This window comes from Gracilinanus agilis, chromosome 3, assembly GCF_016433145.1.
Source record: "Gracilinanus agilis isolate LMUSP501 chromosome 3, AgileGrace, whole genome shotgun sequence".
NCBI classification, from domain to species: domain Eukaryota; kingdom Metazoa; phylum Chordata; class Mammalia; order Didelphimorphia; family Didelphidae; genus Gracilinanus; species Gracilinanus agilis.
Window position 1 is genome coordinate 401,060,117 of NC_058132.1, and position 22,462 is coordinate 401,082,578.

Below are 22,462 nucleotides of genomic sequence, written 5' to 3' on the forward strand. Positions count from 1 at the left end.
CCCTGTAAAAACTACATCTGCTAAAGAAACTGCAACCTAAAGTAGGGGCAGCTGGGCTAGCTCAGTGGATTGAGAGCCAGGCCTAGAGACAAAAGGTCCTAGGTTCAAATTCGGGCTCAGACACTTTCCAGCTGGGTGACCCTGAGCGACTGCGTGACCCATTGCCTACTGGTTGTGGCCCTATGCTCCTAGAATGGAGTCCCAGGATTTTAAAAAAAAAAAAAAAAAAAAAAAAAAAGTAAGGTACACTTCCTTACCCTCAATACAATTAATGTATGAGGAGGCAATATCTCAGGAAGACCTATCTAAGATACATAGTGACTCTGTGATCCTGAGCAAGTTACCCAAGTTCTTGATGCCTTCAGCAACTCTCTAGTCAGTGACTGGCAAGATCCCCACGGGCCAGATCCAGGACATATTACTAGTTGCTTAAGACAGTGATGGGCAAAATATGGCCTGGATCTGGCCCGCGGGGAATAGTTTGCTTATCACTGCTCTAAATTATAAATTGCAGCACAGGTGCTAATCAGCATTGGTAGAGGGAGTTTTCCTGTGCCAATGAGATATTTTAACATTATTAAATTGGAAGAAAATTTAACATTACCTAAATATCTAATTTTAGTATGGAGAAGTACAAACAAAGGTAGGTAATGCAGATACTTCAAGGGGTTCAATTTTTAGGCATTTAAAATTAATGATGATGTATATTTACAATTGAGATATAAAATTTTAAGTTCTTATTTTTCTATTCAAGTCAGAGCTAAGATCTTTATTACTTGGGTCAACTATTATTAACTAATCCCTGCCACCAATCACATTTTTATTTCATGTCTCCATTATATATGTTGCATTATTACAACATTACCTTGTACTAATTTGTATACAGTTTTGAATTCTTCTTGTTCTGTGGTTGCATTCATGTATTGTCTACTATTATAAACTCCTTTAGGAGTTCTCTACCACTTTTGTTACTCTACAAAATATATGTTGTAGAATATAGATTTTCCATTTTCCCATATGGTTTTTTTATAATTTACTTTTAGAATTATAAAAATTTAGACTGTTGAATCAGATATGAATGTATTATCAACCCAACTTTATTTTACTATACTTTTGATGGCATTCCTTGCATTAATTTAAAAAAACTTGATACATTTATTTTGATATATAAAAATAACATGCATTTAACATTCAAAAAGTAGATTCATTATCACAGATATTAATACAAAGTGCCAAATTAGGTTCTGGGAAACAAAGAGGTTAGACATGGTTCCATACCTTCATGGTACTTATAGTTTAGAAAGTAGATAGGACACAAATACAAATAACTATAATATCCACTTCTGTAAGTGCACTGTACACTTGAAAAGAAAGTGCTTATGCAAGACTTAAAGGGAGAGCATTGTTTTTAGGGTATATGAAATGTCAGGCAATTGGAGGCTCCTCAGGAAAGTATTGACATTTATGATGGCTTTAAGTAATGGATAGGAATTCAGATGAGGTGAGGATGACAGGATTACTTTCCAGTCTTAGAGAACAAAATCAAAAGAAATGTGAAAGTACAAAGCATGTTTGGGGGTCCAAAAAGTGGTTTACTTTGGCTAAAGATTGCATATGTGGAACAAAGTAATACTGAATGACTTTTAAGATTTACAAAGCATTCTTTTCCCAACAACCTGTGAAGCATACAAGACCTCCCTTTCCAATTCTTGGTTCTGTCATTCCCTCAGCAGCAAGGATAGAGACAAGAGGAGAAATGGGACATATATCTTGCTCCTCAGTTGAACTTTAAAACTGTCCTTCTACCACACCACCATCACTCAACAAATTGTTTCTTTGACCATCATCTTTATCACCCAGTCAAGTGTGTTATCATCTACTAAAGTCTCCAGTTCATTTTCCCTCCTTTCTCCAGGTTATTACTTGACTTTATAGACTTACTTTTCATCTACCTTGTTGTGAATTTCAATAAAGATGTGTTCCAAAGCACACTGGCCTTCCAGTTCATCAGCTTCCTAAACTCCTATTACCTTAGGTCTCTACTTCATCCACACATAAGAATGGGAGTAAGAGAATCAAGAGTTGGTGAAAATGTACAGTTGAACTGATCAGCCATAGTATCAAAATTAAAAGAGAATGCAAAGAAACCCCCAGCAGCTATGATCTGTTCTTACAGGGAGGTATGGAGAGATGAGATAATATTTGGTTTCTCTTACAACAAGCAGTTCTATGTCCATGATCCAGAACTCTGAAATTACTCTCCAAGTATAAACATTTGTTTTTCAACATCTCCTTATGTATCATCCCTCCTAAACTTGGTCTCCACCCTCAATCCTCTTAAACCTCCCTGATCTCACAGTTCATCAATCCTGCTCTGGTCCCCCATGACTCCCTTCATATCTTGAACCTTTGGTTGACCAGTTTAGCTATCTGATGCCTTTGAATTTTTTTAATCCCATGTCATACTTTGGCAAATTCCATCATGCTCTTCATTTCTTCTGTTTCTGAACTTTCCGAAAGTCCCAAAATTGTGCTGCCCGGGTACACTATAACTGTTACCTAATATAAATTAGTCCCTTACTGCTATACTACAGCCTTTTTATACTTTCATAACTGATTCATTCACATTTTCTACAGCAGACATTTTAAACCTTCCTGTTCCCTCAGAAGGCCTGCACAACCTCCTCCACAACCTACTTTACTAAGAAAGTATTTCTTTCATATTTCTCCAGCCTCCTTTTTTTACCCATACAAAAGTTCTTATACCTCATAAAAAATGCCTTTTCTTCAGCATTCTGCCCCCTAAAATAAACACTAGAAGATGGGATAGGGAGGGGATGTCTCGTTCCATTCCATCTGACTCAAGGAGTCCCCTGTTATGACAGTGTCTTAACTGCCAATGACCACCAGGTCCTTATATATTTGTGCCACCCCCACTATGGCCATGTGGCCTCCTCTCCCTCCACTGCCTTACAACTAGAATGACCTTAGCCTCATCTGTGGCCCAAGGGAATCATCCTAAAAAACCTCTGAAATTTGGATATGAGACTTAATTGACTCAAAACTGCCTTGTAGAGTAGGTATGTGGGGGATGCCTGGGGATAGAGCAAAAGAACCATTACTATCCTGATCTCTGATAGCTTAGTATAGATTTATTGATACCTACCCAGGAGTTTGTCTCCTTATCAACCCTATGTGTCAAGAGGCCTGCCCAAAGGGAGAGAAGGTATATCACCAATTACCTAACCAGATATGAGGGCCTTCCACCATTCCAGAGTATCTGTTGGTACTGACAGTTAAGTTATATTTGTTCACATGACCACTGTCCTAATCTCCAATACAAATGTTATCAATTGATCTGCCCATGTCAGTAAAGCTACAGCTATACCCTGGCATCATTTGGGTGAAATTCCACTCAGAAAAAAAAAGATCTAATTACAATCCCAGATAAGTTGGTCATAGGTTATGGTAGGTCATGTGAAAAGAGGTGGGGTTTAAAGGTACAATACAGAACCAGCCTGTAAAACCCATCTGTTTTAGGAATTTCACCTCCTCTCTTGTGGTCTTGCATAGGGAAACCAGTACAACAGAATCCTGCCTTTATAGGGCACAGCTCTCCATCTTAGCTTCCTTAAAAAAAAAAAAAAAATACAGTCCTTGACTGAGACCTCCAAAAGATTTAACCGACTTTACAAAAGTTTTCTGTAAACTCCCTAAGCCATTGAAACTACTGCAAAGAGATCTAAATCAATTCAAATACACCATAACCTTAACACTCATTGTTTTAGTGATTCATAAGATTCTTAATACTTCTTCAGCAGCTTCCCCATTTCCCTGGTGGTAAGAGCCTGCTATTCTCTTATCCCTTTGTGAAGGAAATCATTGGGTGGTAAAAATAAGCCTAAGGTTTTCATAATCTCCAGTGACAGTTCCCCATTCTCATCTTCACTTCCACTCCCATTTTTTCCTTATTTCCCCAGTCTCAGCAGAATATAATATCCTTTCCAGAAAAACCTTTGGGTTAGAGACCATACTTGATGACATCATCAGAATTATTCCTTTCATTTATGCTATCAAATCCATCCTCTGCCTTCATGGCGCATCCTTAAAAACCCAGAGCTCCGTGTCTAGTTGCTGGGTATTCTATGCTAGTTTGCCTTATGTAAACAGTCCATCTCTTCCAAGACTATTAAAAATAACCAGAAAGGGGACAGCTGAGTAGCTCAGTGGATTGAGAGCCAGACCTAGAGACGGGAGGTCCTAGGTTCAAATCTGGCCTCAGACACTTCCCAGCTGTGTGACTTTGGGCAGGTCACTTGACCCCCATTGCCCACCCTTACCACTCTTCTGCCTTGGAGCCAATACACAGTATTGACTCCAAGATGGAAGGTAAGGGTTAAAAAAAAAAATAACCAGAAAGTGCTTGGTTTTGGTCCTGTCTTTATCCTCCACATCAGCTTCATTTCCCAGTCACAAAGCAAATTGCTTCAGGTCAGTGGGGGCCCACCATCTGTGCCATTGAGAGATCTCTCCATAAAGCACAAGAAGAGTCCTTGTTACAAGAGTGACACTTTGCTTTATCTGGCCATCCACTCACCTCATACTTTGCATCTGTGTTGCCATTCACCCTTTTATCCACAATGTGAACTTATGTCATTTCATTCTAGGCCTCACACCTGGTAGTTCAGGTTTGAGACCCAAGTGAAATGTGCCACTTAAGCCATCCAACAGTTAACAAAAGGCTATTTGTTTGAATACTCATCAAGGATACAACACTGGTTTCAGGTAAATTCTTGGCTCCTCATCTCTTCCCCACAGAAGCAGGTCTAGTCAAAAGAGTGTGGTGACTCAACCAAGTCTCAGGAGCACTATCTCCTCAGAGGCAACCACTTTTATGCCCTGAGATTTCCAGGTAGCTTTAGTGGCTTGAGCCTTAGTTCCCTGGACCCATCAAGTATCAGTAATGGCTTCTCATCCTTTTAAGGAAAAACATAAATTGGCCTTGCCTACATGGCTAGAGCTCTGAGAGATAATGTTATGACTATTCCAAGGCAAATGTCATGTTTATGGAGGCAGGTTAGTTTAGTGACAAACACCTGCATTCTAGGAATCATAGAACTTGGATTCTAGTTTTGCTTCTGCTATTGATAAGTTATTTTAACATTAAGTGAGTCACTCCATAGCCTTTGTTCCCTTAAATTTTGCCAGCTCTGCCTTCCTCACGGATTCACAGGGGAATATCCACCAAGGTCAATACCAGCTTTAGTGAAATAACATAATCTATATGAAGATACTAAGGAGTAAGCTTGGATCATAAAAACTATAGCCATGTCCTCTTAAGTAATTATTTTTCTTACCAGTCTCATCCTTCATTCCCCTCCTAATTTTCTCACTTCCTCTCTTATGTATTCTCTTCCTACTCTGCAGGTATGGCAGAAAAAACACAGCTTTTGAAACTGAGTGTGCCTGCCACATTTATGCTTGTAGCTCTGGATGAAGGACCAGGTCCACCCATCAAATATCAGTATGCCGAGCTAGGCAAATTATATACTGTAGTGTCACAGCTGATCCGTTGTTGCAATGTATCATCCCGGATGCAGTCTTCAATCAATGGTAAATTGCATCACATTCTTAAAATTCATTTTAAATGTTTTATTTACCAGAATTAGTACTAGTTTCTATAGTGACTATCCAGCAAATAAATAAAAAAACTGGTCACTATTCCCATCACCAATGCAATTTGAAACTACTCTATAATAATTTTGTGAATCATTGCCACACCATTTTAGATTACCTCATTAAAAATAGCTCTGAGATTCTTTAAAATGGCAGTTTTTGATTAATGTTTAAAAAAGCGTACTTTAGAACATTTGTAGGGGTTCAAGGGGAGTGTTGTTTTTTTTTTATTCCTGACATTTGAGATTTTTAAAAATATTCAAAAGAGCCTTTTATTTTTCTGAAATTAACAGCTTATCAGGTAATTAATTTTTTGAATTGGATTGGAATCATTTTATTTACTTATCACTTAAGGTTGGCATTTAAATTATTATTAAATAAATAATGAATTTAAATGCATAGAAAACATTTTTTTAAGTATTAACTCTGGTTGATGAATGAATAATGTTACTTTTCCATAATCTTGGCAGACTCACCAAGTGAAGTTTTAACTTGTCTCCCTTCCACAAACTTCATTATGTTCTAATTTTCAAGGTGCAGCCAAAAATAATTATGCATGTGCTCAGAAAGAAGCTAGTTCAGCAGTAATTTTAATAAACGTTACTTTTCCTATGCTAGGGATAGGAGCAGTGATTTAAATTCTGCTTTTTTTCTGAAGTTAGTTTACTTTGTTAATATCTTCATTATTCTATCACCATTGAGAAAATGGTCGGTTTTTCATCAGTTAACAACTCTATTCTAGGTAATCCCCCTCTTTCGAACCCTTATGGTGATCCTAATTTATCTCAACCTATAATGGCACTTCAGCAGAATGTGGCAGATATTTTGTTTGTGAGAACAAGTTATGTGAAGAAAATTATTGAAGACTGCAGTAACTCAGAGGAAACCATCAAATTGCTTCGTTTTTGCTGTTGGGAGAATCCTCAGTTCTCTTCTACAGTCCTCAGTGAACTACTTTGGCAGGTTAAAAAAAAATAAAACTTTTAAATGTGTATCTATCATCTAATTAGTTATAATGTTAAACAGAAAACTCACCATATTTTATTTTGTTTTAAGGTTGCCTATTCATATACCTATGAACTCCGACCTTATTTGGATCTCCTTTTACAAATCTTATTAATTGAGGACTCCTGGCAGACACACAGGTTAGTACTTATTTATCTCTCCTCACCATTGGTAGGAATAATATCCTAGTTTTCAAGAAAGGCAAAGCCAAAATCATTGTCTGTTATTGGACAAATTTCTCTCTTTGCCTGAAATGTTTCTGTTGAATGTCAAAAATTTTATTGATAAGAATTTTCTCAAGAACTTTTTATCATTTCTGATTTCATGTTACTCCTTTTTAAAAATTTAAGGATAAATTTTCTATTTGTTTTAATTGGAAATTAACAGTTTTTGATAGTTGTTTGAAGTTAAATTCCAACAAACATTTATTAAACATCTATTAAGATATTTTAAGATACAAAGATAAAGGTAGAGAGCAGAGCTGAGAACAAACTGGAGAAGGGATCAAGATATATTCAAAATGTCATAAAATCTGTTAGTTACATTAGTCTTAAAATGATATTTAAAAATACCACCTTGGCACGTGTGTGTGGTTCCATAAGTTATAGTGCAATACAAAGTATTTCACATGATCAAAGAACATCTTCCTAAATTCTTCTTAAAAATTCTGATTTGGTAATGACAGGGTAAACTTGAAATGGATGTTTAGAGTAAATTTTAGAATTCTGGGAGGGAAAGTGCTCTGCAGGTGATAGTATAACACATGGAAGAATTAATTCCTCCATTTGTTCCAGATTCCATTTCCTTATTCTTCTTAGGTATCTTCTATATCACAAAAATGTATAATCATTGGAATATATGTTGTGGTACCTTAGAATAGAGCACAATATATATTTAGTTTATTTTATAAAATAGTTCTGAATATAATAGGATTCTTAGCCTCTTGGCCAATCCAACAAAGAAAGCAGAAATTTGAAAAGGAAACCTTATCATCTTGTCAAATTTGGTTAGTTCTTTTGAAAGCTAATTGCAGAAAATGTGAAAACTGAACACAATCCAATTATAACAACCAAATTTGGCTCCAGTGAAGTATTTAGAAAATGCATCCTTCATTGTAGATGTGAAAGACTATGACTATTGAACACTGCATGAGCTATCAGAGATAGATCACGTGTGGGTTACTTTGACTGCACTGCTTTTCTTTCTTTTTACAATCCCCCTACAAGGGATAGTCGTCTTGCTGGATAGAACAAAGGGAGGGATATAATTAGAAATAAATATGATGTAAAAAGGATCAGTAAAAATACAATTTTTAGAAAATTAATTCCTGAGGCAGCAAGGTGACACAGCAGGTAGAACACCAGGCCTGTAATCAGGAAGATCTGAGTTCAAATGCACCCTTAGATATTTCCTTGCTGTGTGACCCTGGGCAAGTCATTTAACCCCATTTGCCTAGCTCTTGCTTGTCTGTTTTAGAGTTGTTACTAAGACAGAAATTAAGGGTTTTTTTAAAAAGGGAAAAATAACTGCTGAAATTAAAATTGCTTTAATGTTTTGGATGAGGCATCCATTGCTAAAATTAATGAATATTTTCAAATTGCCAAAGCATTTAAAATAACTAATTTATTGTATAGAACAGATTCTACTACTAAAAACCAATGTAGCAAAAAATATTTTCTTGGTCACAGTTATTTCAAGCAGTGTTCAATACAAATTGTAGAAGTATAAGAAACAACATTGTATGTACTTTGAAGAATTCTAACAAATTTTTGCTTTTTTTTTCTCTTTAAGTATATATATTCTTCATTTCCCACATTAGCCATGGTATTACTTAGATGTTTCTTGCCATTCTTAGCCATTAGCATTTCACTAGTCTTTTACTTATATTAGACCCTTCTTACATTGGGCAATCCCCTTTTTAAGCATTTATTATTATCATTATTATTATTATTATTATTATAGAAAATGCCTTGTGATTATGTGCTTAATCTGGGAAGAGATATTAAAATTTTTGTAATAAACATCCCAGAAAATATCAGCAAAGCACCCATTGAAAGCTATTTACTGAATGTTTTATAACTTCATGAGCTATTATAGTTGGAATGTTTTTCGTACAGCGTTATAGCTTAGCCGAGTATATATTTGTAACAATAAGGTTTAAAAGTAATTTGACTGAGATGATAATATGGTGAAAGATTTTGATGTCACCTCTGAATTATCTGTCTTCTTTGACAAAATTGGGGAGGATATTAGTACACCTTGCAGTGGCAATGACAAGTCTTTGCTTGCCTGATCCAAAATGTGTATAGTTCTCGGCTCTGTAACCCCATCCCCCACCCCCAAAAAAGTCAGATTTTATAAACTTGATAGAATGTGATGATATAGTAGAAAAAGTACATTGTTGCTCCATGAGAGCCTGAGAATTCTAAACAGAAGAACAAGCTCCTTTGTTGTAGTGGTTAACTACCCATTGTAGGTAAATCAATCAAGGCCATGGTTTTAGATAATAATGTTCATTTTCCCCACTTTTGTTGATCATGCTGATTGATGAGTACACATAAATGTAATCTATTTTTAGAACTAAATAGAACTTTAGGTTTATTGAAATGGATTTATTTAGCAAGATATGCTATTAAATACCTCAGTATAAAACATTAACACTGTGTTTTTGGAGTAGGAAGTACTAAAGAAGTAATAGCCCCTAAAGTTCAGTTTATGCAGTTGTACTATTAAGTGCATGTGAACAAGTGATTAACAAATAAAATATCAATATAGTGTGGAGACAGTACAAATTATGCATTTCATAAAATAAGCATGCTTGTTTGTCTTGGAAAGAGAGGCATTAAGAAGTAGTAAGAAATAGCATTGGCAATATGAAAAAAAGTAAGAGGTTCTAATGGAGATGCATAGCATATGAGTTTAGGTTTTCTAAACAGGTTCTTCAGTACCAAGGAATGGTTTGGTGAAAATGATACTTGAGCTACATGTAACATAAAGTAAGACAGGTTAAATTGTGATGCCCAGGAATAAGCTGATAAGAAAGTGGGGAAGCAGTTATAGTTAGGAGATGGAGGAGAAATAATTAAACCAGTTTCAGTTATTCTTTTAATATCCACATAGACATGCCCTGTAAACACTGGGAAATGAAGAGCTTAATGTAAATTAAGAAGATAGGACTTTTGAAATGCAAGGGTAAAAAAGAAGGCAGTTTATTTTTTTTAGCATTTTTATATCTGCTTCCCCCAACCACATTCTCATTTCTAGAATGTATTGAAATTGAACATTTACTACTCAAGGGTATAAGGTTTTCCAGACAAGATAGAATTTTCAGGACCTTTACTGTATATTACAATTTATTTTCTCTTCATGATTTAATAAACCTGAAAATTAATAAAAAAACATCATAAGTAAAAGATCTGAAGGGAACAGTGAGGCTATTGATTCAGTGATGTAGCTGAAAATAAGCATTTCAGAAGTCTGCCAATACAGAAAAATCAAGGTGGTTCATTTCTATTGAAATGAAGGCTCTTGATGCCAGTTACAATCATTTGAATGGTATAGAGAAGCTTTGAATCTCAGGTGGACCTTCCTCACAACAAAATAATCTTTAATTGTTTCTCTATCCCCTCCCCACAATAGCTAGTCCAAATCTTTTCTTCTTGAGCTTCCTACACCAGCCTTCCATCCTCTTGGCTAATGACCTTGCTTCATGCCTTGTTCTAAAAATAAAGACTAGGGGCAGCTGGGTGGCTCAGTGGATTGAGAGTCAGGCCTAGAGATAGAAGGACCTAGGTTCAAATCCGACCTCAGACACTTCCGGACTGTGTGACCCTGGGCAAGTCACTTGACCCCTATTGCCCACCCTTACCACTCTTCCACCAAGGAGCCAATACACAGAAGTTAAGGGTTTAAAAAATAATAATAATAAATAAAAATAAAGACCAAAAGTTGCAGGATACAAAATAAATGCACATAAATCATAAACATTTCTATATATTTCCAACACATCACAGCAGGAAGAGTTAGAAAGAGAAACAACTTTTAAAATCACCCTAGACAATATAAAATATTTAGGAATCTACCTACCAAAACAAAAACAGGAATTATACAAACACAACTACTTCCAAACAATTAAAACCAGATCTAAACAATTGGAAAAACATTAATTGCTCATGGGTAGGACGAGCTAATATAATAAAAATGACCATTCTACCCAAATTAATTTACTTATTATGGGCCATACCTATCAAACTACCAAGAAACTTTTTTACAGAATTAGAAAAAACTATAACAAAGTTCATTTGGAAGAACAAAAGATCAAGAATATCAAGGGAAATAATGAAAAAAAAAAAACATGAAGGAAGGTGGCCTAACAGTACCAGATACTAAACTATACTATAAAGCCGCGGTCATCAAAATGATATGGCACTGGCTAAGAGACAGAAGGGAGGATCAGTGGAATAGACTTGGGGTAAGTGATGTCAGCAAGACAGTCTATGATAAACCCAAAGAGCCCACCTTTTAGGATAAAAAATCCACTATTTGACAAAAACTGCTGGGAAAATTGGAAATAAAAATAAAGACCATTTGGTATGAGGTTCCCTCTTCTCTCTTGCATTTTATAACCCTTTAATCATATCCTCCCATTCCTCTTGTACACAGTTCTGTGATGATGAGGTGGCTCTTCTCCCAAGTCCAGCCCCTCTAAATTTGCTCCTTCCCCTTCTCCCCCTCATAAAAACCCTTCCCTTCCACCTTAGAATCAATACTGTGTATATTGGTTCTAAGGCAGAAGGAGTGGTATGGGCTGGGCAATGGGGGTGGGGTTGGTGTTAATAAGTAATTTGCCTGGAGTCACATAGCTAGGAGGGAGTATCTGAGGTCAGATTTGAACCCAGGACCTCCCATCTTTAGGCTTGGCCCTATATCCATTGAGTTACCTACCTACCTCCTAAATATGCTCTTGATCCTAATCCCTCCTGTCTTCTATGGCAGATTTTCCCCACAATGCTCCCTGTTCTCTCTAAATTTCAATCTCCATATTTACTCCCTTTTACAAATATTTCCTATCATTAAAAATTTTTTTAAACTTTGCTAACCCATATCTTTTCTCCTGTTGTCCTACTTTTCTCACTGCCTAGAAAAAGGAAAATTATTCAATGAAACAATTACTTTATGCTAGGCACTGTGCAAAGCACTGAGTAGGATACTCCCAAATCTCCCCCCCTCCCCCCCAAAAAAAAGACTACTCCTAAGGAGCTCACATTCTAATGGGAAAGACAACCTGTGTCCTGGGTACATTGGAGCTACTGTCAGAGGAACGACATTAGCATTTAGGAGGAGTGGAAGTGGTCTCTTGGCAAAGAAAGATTTCATCTGAGACTTAGAAGAAGCTATTAGGTGGGAGGGAGGAGGGAGAGTATTCCAGACACAGAAGACTTGGAACCAGGAAGATAGAATGTCTTGTTCAAGGAACAGCAAGAAGGCCAAAATAACAGGGAGTACAGGGACATAAAGCTGAAAGGTAGTAAGAGACCAGCTTTGGAAGGGATATAACAACCAAACAAAGGATTTTATGCCTGATCCTGGAGACAACAAATAGCCAATAGCGTTTATTTGAAGTGGAGAAAGGGGTGGAACTTAATCAGGCTTATGATTGTAAAAAATCACAGACAATTAACTAGAGAGTAGATTGAAATAAGAAAGTACAAGACAGGGACCCCAACAAGCAGGCTGTTGCAATAATTCAGGTCTGAGGTGATGAAGGCTTGCACCAGAGTGGGAGTCATATCAGAGGAAACAAGGGAACTGTAAGAGTTGTTTCAAAGGGAGAAACTATAGAACTTAGAGAAAGGTTAGCTATTGGAAAAACTAAGTCAAAATGATGTGGAATTAATAGCTTCAAGTCAAGGAAGATAGGTTAGAGAAAATATAATGAGTTCAGTTTTGGTCTTAATTGAGTTTTAAATGTCTACAGGATATTTATTTCAAGATTTACAATAGGCAATTGGATGGGGAAAGGAATTAAGGCCAAATAGATAGGTCTAAGAATCATTGATATATAGAGATAATAATGAATCCATGGAAGCTAAAGAAATTACCATGCAAAATAATATAGAGAAAGAAGAAACGATGACCCAAGACCATTCATGGTTAGCCTCACCTGGATGGAAATGCAACAGAAGACTTGAGTAGGAAAAAGTCTTAACAGGAAGAGTCTGACAGACAAGAAAGCAGTGTCAGGAAAGCCTAAGGGGTAGAGAGTTATTAACTCCACAATCCTTTTCTCTCATTTCTCAACCTTTGCTATCTTGACATCACATAACTGCAACTGCTTTTTCCAAAGTTAAAATTACCTTCTAGTTTTATGGTGAATGTTTCTCAGTCCTCATCCGTCTTAACATCGTAGCTACATAACACTGTTTATCATATTCTCTCCTTTCTGGAATTTTGTGACACTCAAGGTTCTATACTAGGCCCTCTTCTCCCTATATATATACACTCCATCACTTTGTGATCTCATCAGTTCCCATGGATTCATTTATCATCTTGGCAAGTGAACCCTGCATCTGTATCACCCCTAGTTTTGCTCCTAAACTCCAATCTCACATCACCAGTTGCTTACTCAACATTTCTAACTGAATATCCTATCTGAAAACTCAGCATGTCCAAAATACAACTTTCTTATCTTTAACCCTACCCCACCCCCTGAATCCACTATTCTTAAAGTTTCCTTCTTTCTGTTGAGGATATCATCATTCTTTGAGTTACTCATGTCCCTCTCCTTCTCAATAAACTCCATAGTTTGGCCGCTAAAGTGCCTTACAGTCTGACTTAAATCTGCCTTCCTAGTCATTCTGAGATATTTTCTCCCTTCACGTGGTCCAGCCAAACTGGTGTTTTTATGTTCTTCATACGCAGCACTCCACTTTCCATCTCTGATTGTTCCCCATTCCTTGAAATGACTTCCTCTCCATTTCTACTTCTAATCCTTAGTGTTCTTCAATTTTCAACTCAAAAACATGAAAACTTTTTTAATTTCCACCGCTTTTGGCCTTCCTCCCCATCCCATCACCTTGTATCTCTTGTCTGTTTTATGAATAACTATATGCATACATGTATGGTCCTCAGAGGTAGGAATTATCTTTCTTTGTACTCCAGTGCCTTAATAAGTGAGCTTACTGTGAAAGTGCCTTTTAAATGCTTAATGATTGATTGAACTATATAATGCTATTAAAGGTTTTCTCCAAACAAAAAAGATGCAAAATATATGATTGGTTAAATATTTCTTTTCAATTGATGTTACTTCTTAGATGTTTTTTACTTTGAATTATTGTTATGGTTATTTTGAATTCACTTAGCATATTAAAAACAAAGCCATTTATACTTGGTACTTGTTTGGGGACTGTGATTATATAAATGCAAATACTCTACAACAGTACAGATCACATGTTCACATCTCATCCTGTTTTATTCAATTTGGACATCTTTTCCACATCATATATATTCTATTTACATCAAGTGCTGGAGGACATCCTTTAGGTCTTTCTACATTTCTTAGGAATCAATGGTTACAACAATAAATGGAAGGAACTAAAAAAATAGGAAACTGAAGGCTATAGAATTATAATTTTGAAGCTTAGTCAAGAAGAGATGAGACTCATGTTTTCTCCCTTCTTTGCCAAGGTGAAAGGGAAAGGGAAAATTATATGTGTGTCAACTTCAGTAGTTGGTTAGTTTTGCTATTTTTCCCCCAGTTGGCTAACATTTATAAGCAGTTATTATTATTACTCTACTGAGCACTAGGGATACAAAGAAAGTTGAATTTTTTTTTTTAAAGTCCCTAACCTTAAGATGCTCTAATTGGGAAGACAACATGCAAACAACTCTTTACATAGAATATAAGATGTGAGAAACTACAAAATGCTCAGAGTAGGAGATGGAGTAGATAGGCAACATTCAGAAATGAAGATAATATAAAAACAAAAGATATCAAATGAGGAACTTAGAAAGCCATTTCATGGGTTCTAGTACATCTCTTGGACTCCCTTTTTTTCTACTTATACGACCAATCAACTGCCGTTTATGATCATATTAGGTGGTATTTTATCCTATTTTCTGCTAATCATTGTAAGCATGCTCCACTCCGCCTACAAAATTACAGTACAGCAAAACTTGGATACCTCTTAGTTTTGAACACAAACATTTGATTAACGTGTTTATAAATTTGAGAATTTAATTCTTGTTCTTCTTTCAGAATTCATAATGCACTTAAAGGAATCCCAGATGATCGAGATGGACTATTTGATACAATTCAACGCTCTAAAAATCATTATCAGAAAAGAGCTTATCAGTGTATAAAATGTATGGTAGCTCTCTTTAGTAACTGTCCTGTAGCCTACCAAATCCTACAGGTGAGAACTTTCTTATAAATTTGGCATCTTGAGATAGCATCTGTGGCTTCTGGGTTCCCTAACATTTCCCCTGTCTGCTCAGTGTGCTTTTTCTGATTTAATCATCTAGGTCACAATTGGAAAGATACTAAGAAATCAGTCCTTACATGATTGGATTGAAGTTGAGGCTTAGCTTCTATTCCTGTTCACCACTCACTTTCAAGGTGACCTTAAACTTGTAAAGAAAGATGACCTTGACTGCAACACAATTCATTTAAAATCTTTTCCTGGCTTTCTTACATGTTCAAGTTGCCTGGTACAAATCAGACATGCTACATACCATTTGAAGAAAAGTCAGAGGGAAATAAATCCCTTCTTGCTTTGTAACTTAACTTGGTGTGAGCCCTTTTGCAGGTTGACTTGGACAAAAAAAGTTTAGAGAACACTTCATGTTAAACCAGTGTCAGCATGAGAAACTAATGACCAAAGCATTTGTTTCTCGTATACATTTCAAAGCAAATAGAAACCTAAAGTTAATTTTTCCAAGAACCTTTATATTTAGAAAATTAAGGAAGCCATGGTTTTCAACCTACTTTTGTCTCAGACAAAAATATGGGAAACAATATGGGGCAACTTTGACATCATTGAAACAATGATTTTTATCTCTAGGAGATAGACAAAAATTAAAAGAAATAGAAAAATGACTCCATATACACTTAGTAGACTTAAAATACTCAAAAATGAAGTTTACTATGAAATTTTGTATTTAAGTACTTATGCACGCAACAGTACTAAGTCCTGGGGAAGTTAAGAGTATTGATAAAATATGTTGTCCTTATGGAGATTGCTATCTAGTAGTAGACTTCCTGATTTTAACAACTAATTTGTTTATATACTAAAGCTTTCCTACTAATGACACTTGAATTATTTAAGCAGATTAAGTTCCTTAAACTCTGCTATTACTGAAAAATAGATAATTAAGGTACTCATTTTCACAAAGAAATTTTTTTTTTCACAATATGTATCTGATATTTTTTGAAGAGTAATGGAGATCTAAAAAGGAAGTGGACCTGGGCAGTGGAGTGGCTTGGGGATGAGCTTGAACGACGACCATATACTGGCAATCCTCAGTATACTTATAACAACTGGTCTCCTCCAGTACAAAGCAATGAAACATCAAATGGTTACTTTTTGGAAAGATCACATAGTGCCCGGATGACCCTTGCAAAAGCTTGTGAACTCTGTCCAGAGGAGGTAAAAAAGGTTAAAATTGTGTTTTTCAACAACTAGAAGGGAGGAAGGATGGAATTTAATTTTCTGTAATTCATATTTAAATACTTCATATAGGCCTTCCTTGAACAAAAATTGCTAGAATTCCTACAAGACAAAATTTAGTAAAGTCACTAAGTCTACTTGAGACTTTAAAATAAAGGTTGTTCTGCTATAAGTTATATGTTCCTAAAAAGCACCATGCTATACAAAATCTCTCAGTAAAATCCAGAGCTTATGGGAGAAATGGGACTACGAACAAAATTTGTCAGTGGTACATAAGAAATGTAAACCTAATAAAAACAGTAGCATAGTTTTAAATTATTTTAAGTAATTAAAGAATATATAAATTTGTCAATAAATAATGGTCTTTTGGCCTTGAACTGTTAGTGGGTCTTCTCTGAGCAAGTTGAGCAGGCAGCAACTCCCCAGACTCAGTGCCAGCAGAAGACCATATCAGAAGGGAATGGTGGTGATAAGGACCAGCCCTTCTCTTCCACTCATAGTTCCTATTCCCCAGAATATATACAATAAATATGGTGCTTTTACTTTAACAAAAACCTGAAATTTGCTTGTGGAAGTGGGAGATAGAAGGATTGCAGCTTGTGGATTATTATAAAGTGAGGCAGTTTCCCAAGTTATCTCACTGTTTGTTTGCCTTGGAATAAACTTGAAATTCACATTGTGCTTAAAATGTGTTCTCTAAGGGGACAGCTGGGTAGCTCAGTGGATTGAGAGTCAGGCCTAGAGACGGGAGGTCCTAGGTTCAAATCCGGCCTCAGACACTTCCCAGCTGTGTGACCCTGGGCAAGTCACTTGACCCCCATTGCCCACCCTTAACACTCTTCCACCTAGGAGCCAATACACAGAAGTTAAGGGTTTTAAAAAAAATGTGTTCTCTAATATGTCAAATGCATTAAAATAAAATTCCCATTTTCAAAACACATATTGTAATGGAAATGCCTATAGCCAAAAACAAAGCTTAACTATGAAATTGAAATTTTTTAATTTCCCTGGAAAATCAAATTCTGTTTCCTTTTAAATGTATCCACCAAGGAACCAGATGACCAAGATGCCCCAGACGAACATGAATCATCTCCACCAGAAGATGCCCCTTTATATCCCCACTCACCTGGATCTCAGTATCAGCAGGTAAAATAATAATTTGTTTCTGCTTTTTTTTTTTTTCCAAAAAACAAAACAAAACACTGTCCATATCCAGAATGACTAAATCTATTCTTATTCTATTGATACAAGATGTGACTATAAAGTAATGAGACTGGTTTTCTTGTGTAACTTTTGGAAGCAAAGCAGCCAGCAATATTTTCCAGGTTGGCCAGTTTGTCTTGTGCTAGTGGCTGTGAATAGAAGTGTATGTTGTTTCGTGTCAACATATAAACAAGTGATTGTTACTTAGAGCAAAAAGTAGCACATTTTTTATGAAGCACAAATGAAATACATTGTGCACCATTAAAAGGAACAATACAGTGGTACCTTGGCACTCGAGTTTAATTTGTTCCATGACTAAGCTTATAACTCAATTTGCTTGTGTGTCAAATCAAATTTCCCCACTTAAATTAATAGAAATGCAATTAATCCATTCCAGCCTCAAAAAAACACGAATTTATTGTTTTATATGCTTTTAAATATGAAAATATTCTTTATAAATAATAAATACATTTCTAAATAATAAGAAAGAATGTAAAGAAATAAATTTGCTTATGAAATGTTATTTACCTTCAGGGTCAGGCGAAGATATTGGCAGAGAAGATTCATTTTGAGCACTATCACTTAACACAACTTACTCTATACATGTAATGCTACATTTAAATGCAAAATTGACCTTACACATTACTTATGATATGTAACTTTATTGCTAAACTTAATTGTTATTTTTTTTTACTTATCATTTTCTACATTGAATTTTGGCTGTTTTGGCACACTTTTCTTAATTTCACCTAGAAGCCATTGAAATGAAACAGAAACCTTTCCATGGAAGTTTGTTTCTTCCTCCCTTTCAGAACATTTAGATAATGTGTGAAACAAGTGTTGTTACACAGTTCCAATGCACAACCTTTTGCAACTCTTTCCAGGTGTGTCTTTTCAATAAACAGTTTAATTTTCCCCAAAATCCTCAACATTTCCTTAATCTTGCTTATACTGATTACCTCATCTACCTCAGGCTCCTCCCATGAGCAGAAGCTCGTGATTCAGAAATCCTGGTTATGACTGCTCATATCTCAAATTGCTCATGACTTAAAGTGCTCATGTATCAAGGTACCACTGTAATACCAAAAGCAAAAGGTTTCAGTTTTCATGAAAGGTTTTTAAATGCTCTTACAAAATAGTTGTCCAGTCATGCTGAAAATATTGATTGACTGTTCAGATAGATTAACTGTGAGAGTGATGATGGATTTAAACTTTAGATGGAGAAGTAGATTTATTCAGATAAGAACCTTAAATATAAAAGAAAGCTTCAGAGCAGATTCATGGTAAAGCTCAGTTGATAGGCAGGTACAGCAGATTAGACATATACTCTGTCTTTCAAGGAAGAAGATGTGCGATTCCATTGGTGTAGAGATACTGAAGAAACTTTTTCCTAATGCCAGTTGGCACTTCTCTGAAACGTGTAGTCTTAGTTGCCAATACACTGAGAGGTCAAGTAGCAGTTCAGATCACACAGTGAGCTTTTGTCAGAAGCAGAAATTGAACTCAGAGCTTTCTGGCTTTGAGGCCAGCTCTCTGTTCACTATACCACAGTACCTCTTGTAAAGCTTGACAAAAATGCATTGAGGAAGATAGTAATCGATGACTAAGTTCATGATTACAGAAATAAAGGATCAGAATCTATATTCAAAAATAACCACATCCCTGAAACATAAGTGAATATGCATATAATTTTTTTAAATGAAAACAGATGGATTTTGTACCAATAGGAAAGTTTTTTAATCTGTACCTATAAACTTAGCCCATTTCCAAATTCTGGAATTGACCCTATCCTAGGCAAAGGGATCTAATGAACCCTAGTTCAGAAGGCAAAGAGTATTGCTTATTACTCCACTCTAACTCCAAGATTCTCAAGGGAAATTTCATCAGCTCTCTGAACCCAGTAACTATTGCTAATTTTCTTAAGAGCTGATAAAAATCACTTGAACCCTAAAACCACAGACTTTTAGGTCTAGAAGATACTTTGCAGATCACCGAGTCCAATCCTTTCATTTTACAGATTGAGGAAACAGAAACTTAGATTAAGTGACCTTACTTCTGATCATATGCTCTGAATGGTAAAGCAAGACTTGAATTCAGGTCTCCTAACTCCCAGTGTGATGTGCTTTCTACCACTCTCTGGTACCTCTTTCTTCCTTACCACTACTTGAATAGAATTTTTTAATAAGTTTTGGATTTTGGCTAATGATACTTGTCTCCTACCTAGCCTATTCCTGTTTCCTGCCTTGACTGATTTCCTTGTTACAGACCTTTTAGATTCATCCTGAACATGTCTATCTTTCAGAAAGTAAAAAAGCCCTAGACTCTATAGTCCCTGTACATATGTATCTAGAATCTCATTTATTATAGTCTGTTTGTCACATTTAAAAAGACAAATAACTAAAATGATACTCTTTTGAATGAATGAGTAAAACAACTCTATTTTCCAAGTTGAATTGATTAGTTGGCCAAAAAGTTTTAGCGGAAATCATGGATTACTTTTATTATTTATCCATTGCTTGTTATAATGGATGTTTTCTAAAAATAATAAATTCAAAATGTATACCATATGGCATAAATACAACAGGGACAGGTAGGTGGCACAGTGGACCAAGCGCCAGGCTCGGAATCAAGAAGATTCATCTTCATGATTTCAAATCCAGCCACAGCTGATAACTATGTGGCCCTAGACAAGTCACTTAACTCTGTTAATCTCTGTTTCATCTGTGAAAATGATCTGGAGAAGGAAATGGCAAACCACTCCAATATCTTTACCAAGAAAACCCAAAAATGGGATCACAGGGAATCAGACACAAATGAAATGACTCAACAACAACAAATAGGTGCAATTGCTCACTATGTTATGCCTTAATTAAGTAACCAAAATCATATCCTCAGGATATGTTTTAAAGGCAGGATCTTGCATCCGTCTTAATCGCATCTTGTTTTATTATTCCATACCTACAAAAAGTAAAAATATATTATGAATTAAATCTCTTAAACCTAATCCGTTTTGCTAGATTTTTTAAATTTTAATTCAATTATGTGTAACTTAGTGGATTTCAAAAAAACTAGGATTTTTTCCCCTTATTTCCAAATCATTTTATATATCCTTTATCTGCTAATATCATTTCCTTTCCCACCCAACCCTATTTCCCTTCATCTTCCACTCTACTGATCTTCTCAGCAGAGCAGTTGGTAAGTGACATGAGACTCTTAAATGTTTCGCTCTTTCCTGTGAGGATAAAACCATGTTTTATCACAAATTCACAAATTAATCCATTATGTGTATGATGTTTATTTCCTCACAGCAAAAGGCATTTTCACTGCTTAACCCACACAATTCTTATTTTCCTGACATTAAAGCAAATTCACTGGACAAAAAAAAAATAGGGCTGGTCACTGTGACAACAAAAATATTTCCCATCCAGCAACTCTGAGAGCATAGAAAGATTTGGCAAAGTTTAACTTTACTGATACTAAATGAATAGGTGGTTATTTCTTTTATTATTTATACCAAGTTTCTTGTATTATACTCTATTCTGCTGCTTCTTTTGCATGAAATGGCACAGTAGAATTTAGGGTTTGGATTCACTATGACATGGTGATTTCATTCTTTTTTTTACCTTCAGCATAAATGTGTCTAAATTTTAGACTCTAAAAGGTGAGTAGTAGTGCTTAGATGAAAAATGTTCTCATTTGATGCTCAAACAAAATGTTGCCTATAATTTTAATTTTCTTACAGTATCTTTAATGTATATAAGGTTTTAATATGCATATCTATTTTTTCCTAGAATAACCATGTGCATGGACAGCCATATACAGGCCCAGCAGCACATCACATGAACAACCCTCAGAGAACTGGCCAACGAGCACAAGAAAATTATGAAGGCAATGAAGAAGTTTCCCCACCTCAGACAAAAGATTAGTGAAATGCACATAACTCACTGGTTCCATCAAGACTGTGCACCCAGGCCTTACAGTCCAACCTTTTTCTGTGTCTGGCTAATATTTAAAACTAGAAAAAACTATTCCTAATCAACTTGGAGTGGAGAGTCTATTCACTGTCTTATCTGCAGAAAATTGCTGTCAATATATAACCCGCCTGCAGTGGAAAGTGTATAGTGTTTTGTAATAAATGGCCTGATGCTAATGTGTAAATGGCAAAGGTGTATATAGTATATTAATGTTTGACTGTTAATTCTTAAGCAAGAAACATTTTTTTTGTCTTGAAACTCACAGATCTACGAAAGCAGAAAAAATTTTAATTTCTTGATCTATCCGCTGCACTCTGCAACCGATGTTGCCTGCCTCAAGGCAGTTGGATCAACTCCTTTACAGAAAAAAAACAAAAAACAAAAAAACAAAAAAAGAGCCCACACATGTCAGCCACACCAATAGTTTCATGTTAATTCTTTGCCACTGGAGTCGATTTTACTATGAGCAACGTAATGGCTGGTAACCTTTTAATATTTGGTTGATGTGGAAAATTGGTGATGTAACATTGTTTCTAGATCTCTTTTTCATTGCCTTTTTCATTCTGGTATTAGGTTAATCACTTTGAAGCTATAGTTATGCTGTAACATTTAGCATGGCTTCACACCAAGTTAGTGTAGCCAATGAGGAAAAAAATACCATAATGACAGCAGTTGTCCCAAAGAGACAGCTGTATTGCTCAGAGCTTTTTCTTCTTACACCTAGAATATAAAAATATTAAAATGGGGGGGAGAAATGTGACAAACAAGTGGTTTTCAGTTGCACATAAGTTCCTCACATCTAATGTTTAACAGTTTATCTCTGGGTGGGATAAAGAACACTTAGGTTTCAGTAATAGGAATTTAAGAGATTTAAAACAAATATGCAAAAATTTGCTATGCCAGGATGCCTGGAGCATAATAGACTGTATTTGGTGT

At 35.7% G+C, this 22,462-nt stretch overlaps 1 protein-coding gene across 2 annotated transcripts in view; it reads left to right on the plus strand.

The window, feature by feature from the left end:
- The window catches only part of USP9X (ubiquitin specific peptidase 9 X-linked), a 167,238-nt gene extending 145,525 nt beyond the window's left edge, over window positions 1-21,713 (plus strand). The window contains exons 38-44 of one of the 2 annotated variants that reach the window (XM_044670172.1): window positions 5,428-5,613; window positions 6,419-6,639; window positions 6,733-6,821; window positions 14,939-15,095; window positions 16,116-16,337; window positions 17,400-17,495; window positions 21,344-21,713. In XM_044670172.1, the coding sequence (XP_044526107.1) occupies window positions 5,428-5,613; window positions 6,419-6,639; window positions 6,733-6,821; window positions 14,939-15,095; window positions 16,116-16,337; window positions 17,400-17,495; window positions 21,344-21,478 (1,106 nt within the window). In that variant the 3' untranslated portion in view covers window positions 21,479-21,713. The remainder of the gene's footprint in view (window positions 1-5,427; window positions 5,614-6,418; window positions 6,640-6,732; window positions 6,822-14,938; window positions 15,096-16,115; window positions 16,338-17,399; window positions 17,496-21,343) is intronic. The other variant, XM_044670171.1, reaches the window with a different exon arrangement.
- Window positions 21,714-22,462: the final 749 nt, after the last annotated feature.